Source organism: Podarcis liolepis (assembly GCF_965112155.1).
Source record: "Podarcis liolepis genome assembly, chromosome: Z".
Lineage (NCBI taxonomy): Eukaryota > Metazoa > Chordata > Lepidosauria > Squamata > Lacertidae > Podarcis > Podarcis liolepis.
In genome coordinates, this window is record NC_139570.1 from 32,222,527 (window position 1) to 32,240,083 (window position 17,557).

The 17,557-nt window shown below is 46.4% G+C and overlaps 2 protein-coding genes across 4 annotated transcripts in view; both read right to left on the reverse strand.

Annotated features, from left to right (window-relative positions):
- The window catches only part of NACC2 (NACC family member 2), a 62,535-nt gene extending 51,406 nt beyond the window's left edge, over positions 1–11,129 (reverse strand). Inside the window, exon 1 of one of the 2 annotated variants that reach the window (XM_083485179.1) lies at positions 10,980–11,129. The gene's annotated coding sequence lies outside the window, so the exon portion shown is untranslated. The remainder of the gene's footprint in view (positions 1–10,979) is intronic. The other variant, XM_083485182.1, reaches the window with a different exon arrangement.
- TMEM250 (transmembrane protein 250) lies at positions 7,195–11,134 on the reverse strand. 2 transcript variants are annotated; one of them, XR_014521400.1, is made up of 3 exons: positions 11,004–11,134; positions 9,133–9,190; positions 7,195–7,805 (listed from the first exon to the last, which is right to left on the reverse strand). XR_014521400.1 is itself a non-coding variant. In XM_083485437.1 (3 exons), exon 3 carries the CDS (start codon positions 7,662–7,664, stop codon positions 7,245–7,247), a length of 420 nt encoding a protein of 139 aa, XP_083341563.1. In that variant the 5' UTR covers positions 7,665–7,805; positions 9,133–9,190; positions 10,980–11,119; the 3' UTR covers positions 7,195–7,244. The 2 variants fall into 2 exon arrangements, 1 of the variants encoding a protein (XP_083341563.1); XM_083485437.1 differs by having other exon boundaries at positions 10,980–11,119.
- Positions 11,135–17,557: the final 6,423 nt, after the last annotated feature.

The following is a 17,557-nucleotide window of genomic DNA, read 5'->3' on the forward strand; positions in this document are numbered from 1 at the left end:
GGGTTTTGGTTTTTTTAACAGAATGCTTGATTGTAGCTCAGAGTGACATCATTGCTGGTGCAGGGATTGATTCCTCACCCCCACCTGAATATTCACACAGCATTTCAGCCAGAAGCAGCATTAATATTCCAAGGAGGAAGGGATGAAATGTACACTCTAGTTTAATGAATGACTGTAAATATATATCTGATTGATGGCATGACAGAAAATATTTCAGAAGGCATCCATATTTCAAGTCTGATGCTATTATTACAAACAAAAGGGGGGAAGCAGAGGTAGGCAGGTAGTCTATGTCACAAAAAGAACAAACAAAATTAAGGAAGAAAGAAAAGGAAAAGGCGGAAATCTAATGGGGGGGAGCCAAAGCTTTTGCATTCCTTATTGGCTCAGGTATAGATATTGGTACTAATACTGAATGAGCAATTCCTTCCCCTCCCCCCACCTCATTAACTTGCACCCAAAGTATGATGCCCAACTCCAACAAGCCATTTTAAGTATCTGGGTTTTCCAGCTCTTGCCCCAAAGTTTGATAATGGTCTTTCATCCTGCTGAAAGAAGTGTGTTTCCAAGGATGATGTTGGAATGCCCCCCCCACCAAAGCAAATCTAGTCCACCCCACCCACCCCCTTGGCATCCCTGATGGGTGGCCATGCAACCTCTGCTAAAGAAACTTTCGACTAAGAACAGTCCACCACCTTCCAATGTCACTTTTTTCACTATCAAACAGCTCCTGCCATTAGAAAAGAACATCTCAAAATCTTTCAAATAATTGATGCTGTCTGTCTATTATCTGGCCTTGGAGCAAAAGCAGCAGTGGTCCTTCCGGTGTCGCCTTCATCAAAGGTATGGTACTCAAAGGTAGACTATGCCACAACATGGAGGTTCCCGACCCCAAACCCAAAAATACAACTAATGGCAAAATCCATGTAGGACAGGTCTACTTTGAGGTGGGTTAGGGCTGATGGGAGTTGTAGTCTAAAATTATCAGAGGACACTAGGTTGTGGATTAAGCCAAAACAGTCAGAGTGAAGGGAGTACAGTCTCTCAGCCTGGACTTTTACTGTCAGGGCCTATCAGTCTTCCCTAGTAAGCATGCCACCTAACCCCACCCAGCTGCTTAAAGCCATTCTCTCCCTGGGTAGAGGGAGAGGGAGGGCCCCAATGCCCAGGTGAGGGTAGGCAAAATGTTTGGCTGGGCACGACCCACAGGTCCTGAGGCCAAACAACAGCAATAAGGGAGCCAGGAACAAAGAGGCAATCTAAACTGGGCAAAGAGCAGCCCCAGCCACCCAGCACAGAGCCTGGCGCTGCTCCAGGAGAGCTGAACAACAGCCGCCTCCACCGCCAACAGAGTCTGCTCCTACTGCTGCATCTCCAGCCTCACTGCAGCAAATGCTGTACAAACATTCTGAGCTGGTGCCAGCCCCCTCCTTGCCCCCACAGATCATGTGCTGCCAGCAGAACAGGAGAGCCTCAAGGTCATCAAAACATCAACCCAAACTGGAAAAGGGTCCAAAATGCAGCACCAGGAAACTTAGAAGCCGCCTTGGAAGGCAGGATATAAATAGATGCAATGAATAAAGCAAATCATCTTTTTGCCTGCTGGCCTCTGGGACAAAGCCCAGAAGAGTCTCCTCCCACAGACCTATCAACTCTGTGCAATGAAAAATTATCATAATTTATTAATTATATGCCACCTTATACGCGCTGCATTGTGGAACATCTTTGGAAAAAGGTTAATAATAATAATAATAATAATTTATTTATTTCTTCTCCAGCCGCTCTAGGCAGCTTCCAACAGAAGGTTAAAAATACATTAAAACATCAGTCGTTAAAAACTTCCCTAAACAGGGCTGCCTTCACATGTCTTCTAAATGTCATATAGTTGTTTATCTCTTTGACATCTGATGGGATGGGATTCCACAGGGCGGGCACCACTACCAAGAAGGCCCTCCACCTGGTTCCCTGTAACTTCACTTCTTGCAGTGAGGGAACCGTCAGAAGGCCCTTGGCGCTGGACCTCAGTGTCCGGTTCGACGATGGGGGTGGAGATGCTCCTTCAGGTATACAGGACCGAGGCTGTTTAGGGCTTTAAAGGTCAGCAGCAACACTTTGAATTGTGCTCGGAAACGTACTGAGAGCCAATGCAGATCTCTCAGGACCGGTGTTATATGGTCTCGGCTGCCACTCCAAGTCACCAGTCTAGCTGCTGCTTTCTGGATTAATTGCAGTTTCCGAGTCACCTTCAAGGGTAGCCCCACATAGAGCACATTGCAGTAGTCCAAGCAGGAGATAACTAGAGCATGCACCACTCTGGTGAGACAGTCTGTGGGCAGGTAGGGTCTCAGCCTGCGTACCAGATGGAGCTGGTACACAGCTGCCCTGGACACAGAACTGACCTGCGCCTCCATAGACAGCTGTGAGTCCAAAATGACTCCCAGGCTGCGCATCTGCTCCTTCAGGGGCACAGTTGCCCCATTCAGGACCAGGGAGTCCTCCACACCTGCCCACCTCCTGTCTCCCCAAAACAGTCCTTCTGTCTTGTCAGGATTCAACCTCAATCTGTTAGCTGCCATCCATCCTCCAACCACCTCCAGACACTCACACAGGACCTTCACTGGTTCTGATTTGAAAGAGATGTAGAGCTGGGTATCATCCGCATACTGATTAACACCCAGCCCAAACCCCGGTGATCTCCCCAGTGGCTTCATATAGATGTTGAAAAGCATGGGGGAAAGGACGGAACCCTGAGGCATCCCACAAGTGAGAGCCCAGGGGCCTGAACATTCATCCTCCACCACCACTTTCTGAACACGGCCCAGGAGGAAGGAGCGGAACCACTGTATAACAGTGCCCCCAGCTCCCCTAGATGTTATGGTCAATGGTATCAAAGGCCGCTGACAGATCCAGCACAACCAGGAAACAGCTTTCACCTTTGTCCCTAGCCCGCTGGAGATCATCGGCCAGTGTAAGCAAGGCAGTTTCAGTCCCACGATGAGGCCTGAATCCCGACTGGAAGGGATCCAAATGGTCCGCATCCTCCAGGCATGCTTGGAGTTGTTCAGCAACCACCCGCTCAATCACCTTGCCCAAGAATGGAAGATTTGAGACTGGGCGATAGTTGGCCATATTGGCCGGGTCTAAATATGTTTTTTTCAGCAGGTCTGGGAAGGCTCCCTCACAGAGGGAAGCATTCACTGCCCCACAGAGCCCATTGCCCAGCCCTTCCCAGCTTGCTTTTATTAGCCAGGATGGAGTAAACCCTACACAAATCTAAAGTGGAGTCCCTAAGGTGGCTGGATGGTGCCTTGTATGCCTCCTTTGGGCAACTCCTGCTTGGCATGGGGGGAGAATACCTCCTTCTCAGAGTTCAGCAGCCAACCAATGCTGTGAGTAAGAAGAACCGACCCCAAAGGGTCCCCAGAGACCCCCACTGGCATTTTCCTTGGCCTATAACAATGTGGGGATCCTCTGGCCACACCCTTCTAAGAAGGATGAGTTTATAGCACAGATTTTGCTCTCTAGCGCTGAGTTTATTCTTAATGCTTCAAGACTCATTTTGTATATTTGATGTGTTTAATATTTACTGCCAGCTGCCCAGAGAATGTTTTGGGGTTGGGTAGCCTAAAAATATACTCTAAATATATATATGTATATCAGCTGAGACATTTGGGACGGCAAGCCACGCATACACACACACAGAGCCTTTGCATCTGTGTAGCTAATCTGGCTACTGCAGAAGTTGAGGGAGAACTAGTCACAGGTTGGAAAGAATATGGCTAAGCCATTAATAAGGCAAATTCTTGAGGAGGAGGCCTAAGTTGAACAAGTGAGAGAAAGTGGGGGTACGGGAGAGCTGGGGAGCATCTGTAACCCTGCAGGTGTTGCTGGACTCCAACTCCCAGGAGTCTGTTGGGCGGCCAATGGTCAGAGATGAGGATGGGAGTTGGAATCCAGGGGATTTGAGAGTCCTGCCCCTTTCTCCAGCTCAGCGGGAAACATGCAGGGAGAAGGGTAGGATAATGTCTCCTAGAGCGTAATCCAGATTGCCCTCCCAGGGTCTTTCTTCTTTAAAGTAAACCAACTGGTTAGGAATTTGTGCGGACACACAAAAACCCAAAGCCAAACACTCATCCATGTGGCCCCTTTTATCTGGCCTCTCTCAAGATTTCAGGGAACACATTTCTAGGAACAGAAAATCAGTGCTCAGTTTCTTTCTGACCCCACCTGGCCTTAATTTGTTTCTTCTTGGACGTCGCAGCACAGTATGGCATTTGCATAACTTGAATTATGGTGCTGCAGCTACAGCATAGAAAGGGCAAAGCAGCAGGGTGGGGGTGAAGGGCATGGATGTGTCACAGGACAAGGACTGGAGCCTCAGGAGATGGCTGGAGTCCAGTCTCTGTGTTGGACACTTTAATGAGCCGCTCCTTATTACAATGTGTTCTGATTCACAACAGAAATAACCTCTTAATAAAAGGGATTCCAGAAAACTGAGCTGGAGGGAAACCAGCAACCAAAGTGCAAAAGTTTACTCTCCACTCCTCTTGGTCCCTCAACCATGACCTCAAGACCCCCAGCAGCTATATTCCCTATATCAGGCATCCCACACCACAGAAAAGCTTCCTCTCCTTGGTTACAATGGTCCTGGGCCTGCAAGATCTACCGATACAAACAACACCCTCCTCCTTCTAAAAAATAATAATAATCCTTATTTGTAGCCTGGATTAAAACTGCCATGTAACTATATATCAAGGTAGACCCCAGACACGGAAGAAAACAAAGAGAAATTAATTCAAAGCAATACGATTTGTGGCAATAATTTTGTCCGTAGGTCGTTTTCTGTGCAGAATCTTTTGCTTTGGTGCGAGAGAAAGAGAGAGAGAAAGCAAAGTCACAGGGTTGGCACACGAAGAAATGAAAGGAGATCTTTATTCTCCTTCCCACTCACACCCTTGTCCAAGAACTACAGAAACTCTTTGACCAAGCAAAAGACAGAAGCAAAACACTTCAGAACAGACAAAAGGAAGGACTTCTTCACATGGCACATATTTAAACTCTGGAACTCGCTCCCACAGGAGGCAGTGACAGCCACCAAGGGCAGAAGCTGAAAGAGCTGGCAAAAGCCCAGGATTCTGGAACTGAAACCCAGTGACAAATCACATCCCAGGAGGTGGAACATGTCTCTCTCTTTCCCTTTCCAAAATAAAATGGGCTCCATGTTCTTGGCCCACCCAGATGCCCCAGGGAGCTGGCAAACCAGCATTTGGAATCTGCCATCCCTGCCTGGCATCCTGCTGCACATAAATGACTTTCAGACAGCAACACTGGCAGACCCACCACTGGGGAAAGCCTGTCCATTTGAAACTATGACTGGAAGCAAAGGCTAGCCCAAAATATGACCAAAGTCCAATGTATGGGCAGCAGGAAGCTGAACAGGAGATGAAGCCCCTCACCCCCAAAAAAACAATTCACAAGGCAGATTCCTTCCACAACTCTCTCCTCCAAGAGAAGTCCATGTTCTCAGAGGCTCTTCCACCACCTTTTTGCTGCTTAAATGGAATACCAAGGAAAAGCTCTCTCCCCCTCTCTGCAGAAGTTTCTTCTAGTCTTCTCCAGGACTCTGAGTCAGTGGATCACTCTGCAAATGCAAAACTGGTTCCTGCTGCAGAATGGAGGCACACACAGCCCAACACTGGCAAAAACACACACTTCAGAGTGCTTCCCATACTTTATACCAAGAACCCTGTGAGGTAGGCAAGTACTACACCAGTGTTGTAGGGGGCCGAGGCTAGCCTAAGGCTGCTTGGCAACCCATGGCATAGACAAGAGCTGAACCTGGGAGACCCTTGTTGGTATCTCCACCATTCGCCTACCTTGGCTACACTAGCCCTGTCCATCTTCAGCTTTAATCTGGAAATCATTGTAACCCTGAAAGGAACTGGGGGTGGCTAATGTGAGAGGAAATCTCATAACGAGGGGCAAGAATGCATCAATCCACATGCTCTTAGCTTTGTGGAATTCTCTTCCTCTGGAAGGGAAGCAGGACCCAACACCGTTCCGTTTCCAATGTTTGTCAAAAATGTTTTTCCCACCAAGATTTCCCAAATTGGTCACTTATATTTTTGTGCCTTTTAATTCTTGTTGGCTTCACATTTTTCATTGTTTTGAGATTTGTATTATGTTTTATATTCTATTTTTTGTACACCAGTGGAGTTTATAAATTCTGAAATAAAATAGATAAATGATAGTGCTGAAACAAACAGTTCCTCAGAGTTCTGTATTTTACATCCCTCAGCCAAGATACAGGGATGGAAGTGCACAACTGTCCGTATACAGGATATGTTTTTTCAATAGTCTGAGCAAAAGAACTCTGCAGTGGAATGGCAACAGGCCGTTGAGATCCTGAGGGGCTGCCCTGAGAATGGCATTGGGGGCAGCAAGCACACAACACATCCCTGCCTCCAAGAGCAAACTCAGGAAAGACTGAAGAACAGCCACTGAGCAACAGGAGGAAAGAGCCCCCGAAAGTTCGCAGAAGTACATCACATACTTTTTAAGAAAGAATGAGGATTCAGCATGCTTAGTGGCCACCTAATTTTTAGTGCTAGTTGGAAAAGAAAACAAGGGGAGGATGGAACGGAGTACCCTGGAGGTTATCTTGGCTGGTCCCTGTTAAGAGGCGGGAATGGACTGCAACAATTTGTTGCAGGGCCCACTTAAATACCATTAGATTCCAAAAGAGATGGCTTTTGGATGGATCTAAAAGAGATTAGACAAATTCATGAAGGACAAGGCTACTAAACATGTGGCTATACTCTGCCTCCACAGTTGGGGGCAGCAACGCTTCCAAATACCATTTGCTGGAAACCACAGGAGGGAAGAGGGCTCTTGTGCTTGAATCCTGCTTGTGGGCTTCCCAATGAGGCATCTGGCTGGTCACTGTGAGGACAGGACACTGGACTAGATGGGCCATTGGCCACATATGGCAGGTGCTTATGGTAAAAAATGTGGCAGATAAAAATACGATTTGTTTTCCACATATTACCAACCAAGGGCAATGAAGAATTAGAAATGAATTTCCAAGTCAACTTCCAATCCTTCTAAGCGAGTACCCATTAATTTATGAACCTCAGCAGCAGGACAAAGTGAGGGAGAAGATGACGCATTCACACATACAAGACCTAACCCAAGTTAGAGTCCAGCATGCCTCCTTGACCGACATGCACTGGTTTTTTATTTATTCACATATCCACAAAGACCATGAAGCACCAGCCCAGCCCCCCCACCAGCAGCATGGTGACATGGATGCCATAGATGAGCAGTTCGTTGAAGAGGCTAAAGTCCACACGCCTCCTTCCCAGCAACAGCAGGAAGATGGTGAGTTTGTACTGGAAACGGAGAAAGACCCGGATGCTGAGGTACTGGAGGCAAAACAAGACTGACAGCACCACCCACAGGATGGAGGTAAACAGGCTGCAGCTGAAGTACAGCAAGAAACGGATGAAGCCGTACATCCACCGGGACTTCAGGTAGATGTCAAAGTTGTTGTACTTGGTGCGCACCAAGTGGGTGGTCCTGACCGGCCCACATGCAGAGTGCAGGCATGTTGTGTGGGGGCCATGGAAAGAGCGGACCCGCCGCGGGATGGGGATGACAGGCATCAGGCACCACCCCACCTTCTACAGAGCCAGAGAGCAGGGATTGCTTGGGAGGACCCAGGCAGCATCCATGAAGGTGAAGGTGGAGATGGAGGGGAAGACCGGCGACCCAGGAGCACAAGCACTTGCCGGGATGGAGGCTGCCTGCAGGAAGGAACAGAAGGAGAGTCAGGTTGAGAAAAAACCTGAGAGGGCAAGGAGGACCATGGAGAGGGCTGGAAGACTGGCTCCAAACCAGGGCCCATCTGCACCCATGCTGGCCAAAAGGCTGCTTCCCAGACAGCAGTCAAAAGCAGAGTCACCCAGAGCCACCTGTCACATAGCGCAAACTATAGCTTGCTCCCACAGGAGGCCAACCTGGATGAATTATAAAGACAAGACAAAGTCATGAAGGAGGACAAGGCTATCAATGGCTACTGGTCACAATGGCAATGTTCTCCCTCTGCTGTCAGAGGCAGTATGCCTCTGAGTACCACTTGCTGGGAATTGCAAGTGGGGAGAGCGCTGTTGCACTCAAGTTCTGCTTGCAGGTTTTTCTTTGGGGCATCTGGTTGGCCACTATGAGAGTATGATGCTGGATTAGATGGACCACCTTTGGTCTGATTGTGCAGGCCGCTCTTATATGTAAAGTCAACCTGGCCTGGCCCATGAATGCTCCAAAACATTTCCAGATTTTAACTGATCAACTCACTCTAAGATTTACCTAGCCAATCGCCAAGCCTGGAAAATTACTAATGGAACAAGTGCAAGAGAACAACTATTGGTGGGAAGTCTATGGAGATCTTAATACATTAGGAAGAGAATCGCAGATGAACAGCTTACGCAAAATTCTCGCACCATATAAGTAGGTTAAAAACTGACGGATGGTGAATCCCAAACCATTGGCTGAGTTACTGCAAAGTCAAAAAAAAATTCAGCAACTAGACTAGAATGTCATCAATAAAATGCCAAAAAACAGTTTAGCTTTGGTAAGGAAGTAGGTTGGTTTGGATGATGGAAAGCCAGGGAGTGTATGACCAGAAAGAGCTCTATCTGGGTGATTAAAAAAAGGGAAGGTGGACAGACAGGCTGGTCAGGAACCTGGATGGTTTCTTCTGTAATAGGAGAATTCTAAAAGGCCATTTTACATATGACATGTCACAGGCACAGGGAAAAGCCCACATACAATACACCATCAGGTATGTAAAATGTACATTCATTTGCATCCGGAAGGACCCTTTCAGAGAGGCTACCTGTAACATTTCCCCTGCATCTGTCATGTTTTAAACACACAGTAGTACTTCAAGCTATGAGGCTTTTTGTGAGGGTTTTTTTTAAGCCCATGGCTTCACTGCTACACCAGGCTTGAGGCCTTGATTTTGTGATCAATCAATCCTGCCTAACACCCCTGCAACGAATCCCACCCACTAGATCTCCAGATAGCTGATAAGAGCACAGAGGATTCATCACAGAAGACACGTTTAATACTCACTATCCACACTGCAGCAATGAGTCCAGACCACTGCCTACTTGCCATGCACAGCTCCATTCTGACAACGGCAAAAGGAAAGTAACTGAAAAACGTTAACTATCAGACAAATTTACCCAAACACACAATGTTCCTAAACACTCTGACGCAACAAATACAAATACAAGATAAGAGCCCAGTCAGTGGTAGATTATGACTGCACTTCTCTCCTACAAAAGTATCCTTGCCTCCAAGGACACTGTAAAGTATCTGCATTTGACTCTTGACCCAAGAAAGGGAAAAGGAATTATTCCTCTGCTGAGCAGGGAACCTTCTTAGTTTATTAAAAATCACTGAAATAGCATCTTTGTTCTTAAAGCATAGGGTATCCTGTCTTCCAGGTACCACAGCTGAGCACAACAATTTCTTAAACTACTTTGCCTCCACAGCATAGCCCCTACCTGCCACTTACAATATGAAACACAGTCATCAATTTAAAATCTCTGCTTATACCTTGTATGTGGAGATGAACAAGATGTGGATTTGGGGAGCTTATTACCATCATGCTCGATGACCTCTCATGAAGGTCACTAACCCTCTTTTGCCACTTTCGCACTACAGCTTCAAATCAAGAATCCAGCTCAGATTTCCCACTCATGCAAGCTGTGATTTATTCCGCACAAGTAAATCCCAGGAAGCAAATATGACCTCTACTCAAGTGGCATGTCTGAATATAAACAATTAATGCACAAATGAGTGAATCTTGTCTGCATCTTATTTCTCACTAGGCAACTTTTCTGCTATGATGTAGCAATTTCTTTCACTCAGATGTGGGTTTATTGATAAACAGCGCTTTTCACCTAGAGAAAAAAGTGCTGGTACTCACCATGAAGTTTTTACAGTAAATGCCACACTTTTAGCCAATGCTTTTCTTCTAAGAAAAAAGGTGCTGGTACTGCATACCTTTGTGTATCCCCAGGGAAAAAAAGCACCGTCTATTTCTACATATTTGACCCAACTGCGGGAGGCAGTGGAAGACAGGAGTGCCTGACGTGCTCTGGTCCATGGGGTCACGAAGAGTTGGACACGACTAAACGACTAAACAACAACAACAAATTTCTACAAAGGTCTTCCATCTGAATTTACAGTATAACATAAAAGATGTCTCTTGCTTCCCTGTCAACTATCACACATAGGAAGGTGACCAATACAGGGTCAGACCATTGACCCATCTTGCCAACCCACATGGACTGGCAGCAGTTCTCCAGGGCTTCAGGCAAGATTCCAGCCCTACCTGGAGGAGATGCTACCTGCAGACCACGCTCTACCACTAACCAAACCAGAGATGCTTCCTGCCACCCTCTGCAGGGCCTTCCTTAAGCCCGACATTCACACGGGCGAACAAGGCAAAGGAAGGAAACTCAGCAACAGCAACAGCAGGAGCATGGCTGGTGCTCTGGTGACCCCATGGACGGTGCGCTGGGAAGCTGACCCACAGAGCAGCTCAGTCATCAGCAGTCGCCAGGCAGGGGCATTTTTTGCCGTGCAAAAGGCAGGCGGCCTCAATTCTTCCAGGTTGCCCAAAGGGCCGGTCTTCCATTCACCCGTTTGTTTGGCTGCGTGGGGGTGAGGGGGGGGGGAGAATGGGGCGCGGCAGGCAGAAGCCGGGCAAGCGCCAACGAATCCGCCCAGCCTACTCCGCAGGGCTGTTGTGGGGATTATCACTACGGGGAGGAGGGCAGCGGGTCCACGTGCAGGGCCCTGAACTCCCCTCAAGGGGGTGAAACACCATCGCCGTCGGGACTTCCAGAAGCCCTTTGCCACTCCCAACCCTTCTAGGCATTATGGGGGTTCTCCCGCCTCACACCCACCCGCGGGGCATTCCGTGGACTCACCGGGGACCAGCGGAGGCGGCGGAGACTATTCATGGCTAGGGAGGAACGGGAGGAAGGGACGGACGGGCGGCGGCGGCACCACAACTGATCTGTCTCTCTCGTCCCCTCAGCTTTTCTGCCTTCCTTCCTTTGGGGCAGCGGCGAGGAAAGAGCCGCGCAGGCCGATGGCGTCATCTCAGGGCGCCAATCCGCCGCGGCCTCCAAGGCGGAAGTGCGAACCGGGAAGCGGTTACCTAGCAACGGAGAGGAAAGTCCAAGGCCTTGTTGTGGCCTTGGGCTACATTCAATGACATGCATTAAAGTGGCTTCATATTGCTTTAAGCCAGTCGTGGCTCTGCACCTCCCCCCCATAAGAAAAGAATACTGGGAAATGTAGTTTGTGTAAAGTGCTGGAGATGGGTACGAGGCTCTACAGTTACAATTCCCGGAGTTCCTTGCGAAAAGGGATTGATTGCCAAACCACTCTGCAAACTGCAGCTCACAGATCCCAGGATCCATGGAGCGGGGGCGGGGAGGGGGGAGCCAGGGCTCTTTAAAAGTGGTCTCTCAGCGCTTTCGGTGCATAGTGTGAACATACAATTGATTTACTTTCTCCTGCCTGGAAAGGAAAAGTTGGAAAAATGAAAGGCAGGATGGGGTCTCTAGCCTTCCAGCGGTTATGCTGATGGGAGCCACTGGGGTAAACAACATCTGGAGTGGCACAGATGCTCCTCACCCTTGTAAGCTCTCCTTTTTTCACTTTTTTTTCTCGATTTTTGCAACTAATCCCATTGATAACAACTCCCACATTGGGGAAATTCACTGCCCTGTCGATTGTTTAACTGTAGTAAAAGAAGCCCTTTTCTATAGGATTGGGAAATCAACCATTATTTTGTTATGCTGTTATCTGTGGCACTGGAGTTTTATTTCCATCTCCCACATAACTTCAAAATAAAAAAAAATCCTTCCAGTAGCACATTAGAGACCAACTAAGTTATTTCCTGCCAACCTAGCAGTTCAAAAGCACATCAAAGTGCAAGTAGATAAATAGGTACCGCTCTGGCGGGAAGGTAAACTGTGTTTCTGTGTGCTGCTACGGTTCACCAGAAGCGGCTTAGCCATGCTGGCCACATGTCCTGGAAGCTGTACGCCGGCTCCCTCGGCCAATAAAGGGATGAGCGCTGCAGCCCCAGAGTCGGCCATGACTAGACCTAATGGTCAGGGGTCCCTTTACCTTTACCTTTAAGTTTGTTATTGGTATGAGTTTTCGTGTGCATGCACACTTCTTCGAACACGGTTTGTTATTGGTATGCACACAAAAGCTCATACCAATAATAAACTTAGTTGGTCTCTAGGGTGCTACTGGAAGGAATTTTTTTATTTTGTTTCGACTACGGCAGACCAACATGGCTACCTACCTGTAACCACATAAATTCAGTTGCTGGTAATATGTAGCTTCCCACACTGCCCGGGATATTTTGCTTCTCCTGCAAATTTCCTGGGAACCACCCTAAGCCTGGCAAAAGCACTTGAGGAAGGTGCAGAGCAGGGCACTCAGGAGATAGGGGGTGCTCTGGCATAGGCATGTGTGTCCTGGCAAACGTGCCAAGGGTTAGATTGTTTGGCCCCAGGCCTGATATTCCCCACCCCTGCTAGAGAAGTTAGTTAATACATATGTATTAATATGTAGCCGTACATATGTACATAATGAAATAATTGAGACCAGGGCTGGCCCATGGCCATCTAGTAATAAATTGTCATGGTGGGCAAACACCCACTTCTGGAGCCAATCATCTGTATCAATGAAATGTTCTTTCCCTGCCATGAATGGATAACACACACACACACCAACTGCTGCATTCTCGTGGCATGAAGTCATCACCAGGGAGGTTTTGGCCTGCATTCATATGTGTAAAAAATGAAATGAAGGCTGTAATTAGCCCAAATAGTTACCTGAAATTGCTTCCGTATGTTCAAGGAACCTCTTCAAGCAGTATCCACCACACTGCAAAAAATAATAATTGTGGATTATATATGGAATTACCTTTACTGAAGTTAATGCTGAATTTATATAAGCAGAAGTGCTGTGCTTTTTGCTACCTGTGACAAGGGAGCTGCCGTGCCCCCAGGGGTCGCTGGCAAGGGACAGGGCGTTTGATGGTCACCTGGGAAGACAAACACACACATTTGTTTGTCACTTGTTGCCATATAAATGCTAACTTGTACTTTTGCAAACTTTTAATAAATTGTATGCTTTCCTAAAGATTTATAGCACCGCTGAAGAGCTCCAAATATTATTTTCAATATATTTGTCACTTTGTCACTAGAACAACACTGAGGAGGCAAAAACCTGGTCTTCAAAATAAATTATAAATATATGCATCTTAAAAGAGTTTATTTTGGTCATTAATAGTTGATGGGGGACCCTCCTGTGCAGATTTAAAAGTTAAATTATGCAAAATCAAAATTAAACCTTATAATAGTTTATCAAACACGCATTAAACTGTCATGTTCAAATAAATCCTCTCAATTAAATCACTTCAGATTGTGATTGCATTTACTAATTTAATCAACAGTAAGAATAAACTGGATCACCAGGAGTGATGAATTACAAGAGGGTTCAACACTAAGAGGCAGAAGGGAAAGAGCAGGTGGGAACAACTTGCAGTGAGAAATGCTGGACAGCATAATGAGCAAACCTTTCCAAAAGGTGGCAGCTTAGCAGCAACAAAATCCACCCAGCTGGAATATTCATAAGAGCAGCATTGCTTAGCAAAGCAACCACAGAATAGCAGGAAAGGGGCTTCTGGACACCTGAGCCCAAGCTAGGGTGAGGTGGGAGAGGAGAGAGTGAACCTCTGATAACTCAGGATTTTGTCACCAGTTATGCCAACTCTACATCTTCAAAACAGGAGCTCTAAATTTAATTGGGAGAGTAGTACTTGAGAAGGGAGCATTTAACCCTTCCCTCACTGCCATGGGCCTTAGGAAAAGGCAAACATCTCATGCACACTTATTTGCCGCTTGGATGTGTGGGGAGGGGGAGGTTAGAGAGGAAGAATCCCCAGGGACAACCATCAGTCTCAATGATGTTTATGTGGTTTCCCACTCCCTTTATTCTCACAACAGCCCTGTGAAGTAGGTTAGGCCAGGAGAGGGTCAGTCCTACTCCAGTTGGTACAATGTGTGGGGAGATATCAAGCCAAATTACAAAACAACTTTCTAACCTGTAAAGTCAGAGGCAAAACAGAATCAGGCAGAAGCAATCTCAGTCCGAAATATGATCCTGGAGCAGCAGCAGAAGACAGCAGTCCAGACACAGAGAGGATCTAATCTGAGCAAGGTCTAACAAAAGGCCCTCTTCCACCTACAGGGAGCTAGAAACTAATGGTGTTCTAGCAACTGGGGTGCTGAAAATAAGGACTAATATAACCTTCCACACCCACACCTGCTCAAAATAAGGACTAATAACCTTCCACACCCACACCTGCTCACAGCTGCTGGTATTCTAAGAGCCCTTACTCTTGAGGAGCGCTTTATTCTTGGGTTTTAGTTGCCTATGCTCCCTTATGGGACAAAGCAGAACTATTTTCAAAACAGCTTTTAAAGTCAGTGGCAGACCTACATTTTTGGGATCTTGAAACTGTTATGAGAGGGGCCCTTTGCAACCAGTAACAAGATCTGGGCAACCACTGTTATCTTCTTCAATGGGGTGTTCCACAACAGATCACTTTTTTTAAAAAAAAGTACGATATGTCCATTAAAAAAAATTGCTGTAATTTACTAGATTATGTCACATGTCAAAGTCACCGATGTAAATAAAAAATTCTTATGTCTTACTGTTTTTTAGGCATGTGACTCAAATTAGGTCTACTAGACTCAGTTTTTTAAAGCAATGTGGACTAAGGTCACTTCTGGGGCCCTTCCGGGATTAGGGGCGCAGAAGCTTGAGCTTCATTAGTTTCGTAGTATATCTTCCCCTGTTTACAGTAAGGTCCATTCATTGTGCCAACCCCATAAAACCTTCCCTGGAGCTCTTTCGGAGGAATTCTTTGTTGGGCGTGCTTCTGATGTTTGGCCATTAGGAGGAGCCCTTAGCAAGAAGATAGCTCCTTCCAATAGGGTTGATAAAAGGAAAAGAATTAAATTTGCTCCTTAAAAGGTGGGGATCTACCCTCACATCGTTTTTAAATAGTGTGAGGTCATTCTTACCAGCTTGTAATTACTCAAGCGATGAACACCTCAAAGTGCAGAGAAAGAGGAAACAAAAATGATCAAGAAGCTAGGGAGCAATACCCTAATGGGTCTTTTTAATTTAGGAAAAAATATGCTTAAGTGGGGACAAGATAGAAGTGTATGAATGATAAGTACAGAGAAGTTTTTCTCCTCTCATAACACTGAAAATCTGTGGACATCCAATGAAGCTTAATGTTGGAAAATTTAGGACAGAGGGGGCGAAGTCATTCACGCAGCACATAGTTAAACTGTGGAACTCACTCCCACTGGAGGCAGTAATGACCATGAACCTGGATGGTTTTAAAAGAGGATTAGACAAATTCACGGAGGAAAAAGAGCTGGCAATGGCTACTAATGACCATGGCTATGATCTGCCTCCGCAGTTGGATTCTGTATTGTTTCTGAATATCAGTTGCTGGAAGCCACTGAGGGGTGCACTTGTGCTCAGGTCCTGCTGGTGGGTTTCCAGCTGAGGGCATATGAGTAGCCACTGTGAGAAATGAGCTATTTGCTTGATCCTGCAGGGCTCTTATTATGTTCTTATGTGTGACTTGGTTGGCGGAAGACTTCTTCCTGGTGATTGTGCCATGGGGCGATTGGAGCCTTCCCTGTGTGGCCTTGTTGGTACACCGTGTCCTTCCTCTCTGTTAGGTGGCCAGGGATCCTGAGGAAATTGCTATTGTTTATTCCCCTCTCTTTCCACATTTGCCTTATGAGATGGAGTCCACAAAAGCTTCAGACACGGTGATGGATTTGTGAGACACTTTTGTAGTCTTTGCACAACTATTCTTGTGCTTTCTGCTTTGCTCCTGAGAGCACTAAGGGCTGTGAAGACGGCACGGTGAGGCAAGGGAGGCACCAGTGCCATAACACACACACACCCTTACCCCAGCAGTTGCCCAGCTCAAAATGAGAAATAATAATTCTCTTTTAATAGAATTTCTTCAGAAAGTAAGACCAATTACCAGCTATAAAAATGCTCCCAATGTTTTTAATCAAAGCTTTTCATTAAAACTACAAGAGTGACTGCTTCAGCAACCAAACCCCTCACCTTCCCCAGGGGACTGTGGGACTCTTTGGGGTAATTTATACAGGCCAGCTCAGTTAAAGGAGTTATAATACTAGAAAACAGGTTAAAACTCGCATCAGCTTTCCAAGTATCTGGACAAGCTTATCTAAACAGGAATGTTTTTAGCAGATGACAAAAAGAGTACAGCAAAGGCACCTGCTTTGGCATGGGGTTCCAAAGTGTATGTGCAGCTACACTAAATGATGCACTAGTACAGGAAACCTCCAAGAAGTGTGTTTTTCAGGCTTTACAGACAGAGGCACATATCTGAGCTCAGTCCTGATGTGGGCCCAAATTTTAAAGGGAAAGGGCCTCTCCAAATAAAAGGAAGGCTATGATTCTGAGAATCAGTCCCTGTCCATATTGCAGGTGTTTCTCCACCAGACATTAAGAAATCAGAAAAAATAAAACTGGATTTCCAAGGAGAGACATCTGTCAAGTGGCCTTGGTGCCTCCGTGCCCCTCTTTTAGTCTTGTTTGGCATACAATATGCCCGCAGGGCAGAGTGGGGGGGCCACCCTCGCTTTCTTAAGAAGATCAGGCGTCTTTATGTAACCCATTTTTCCTTAACACTAAGTTAAGTCCTTTGTCAGGATTACAGGCTTCAGAAACATCTGTGTGGGCTTGGGGACCACATATATGTCCAGAAAGTGGCAGGAAAGAATGGCAAATATTAACCTTCTAAGTGAGACATTTAAAAACAACAACAACAACATCCAACCTAGAAGATTGAAATGTATTTTTGGGATGTAGCTAGTAATGGTTAGAGCATTGGACTAAGACCTGGAAGAAACCAAGGTTCAAATCCCCACATACACACTTAGCCACGAAGCTCACTGCCTCGCAGCCTAACCAACTTCACAGGGTTGTCATAGGAATTAAATGAGGAGAGAGATAGAACCATGTATGCCACCGTTTGCTTCTCAGAGAAAAAGGTGAGATCATAAAGTAACAGAGTCATAGGGTCATAGAACTGTAGGGTTGGAATAAGATGGCATGATCTTTAAAGGTTTGCTTATTAATATCCTGCAGAAATGCTCAAAACGCATTGCCTCCATCAGAGTGATATAAGAAATATATACATGAAATAAGTGATGTACATAAGTGCATTAATACCCACCCACAAGCACAGAAACATAACCCACACGTGAGTTCACAAACAAAAAAGTGGCCTTTAAGTCAGTGTGCTAGCTGTCAAATGGGCCAGCCACTAGAGGCGCTATGGCAAGTGCCCTAACCATTGGTTTTCAGCCAGTAGGCCATGGCACCC

Coding starts and splice junctions, on each gene's coding strand:
- TMEM250 (XM_083485437.1), bottom strand. CDS start 7,664: ATGCCTGTCATCCCCATCCCGCGGCGGGTCCGCTCTTTCCATGGCCCC.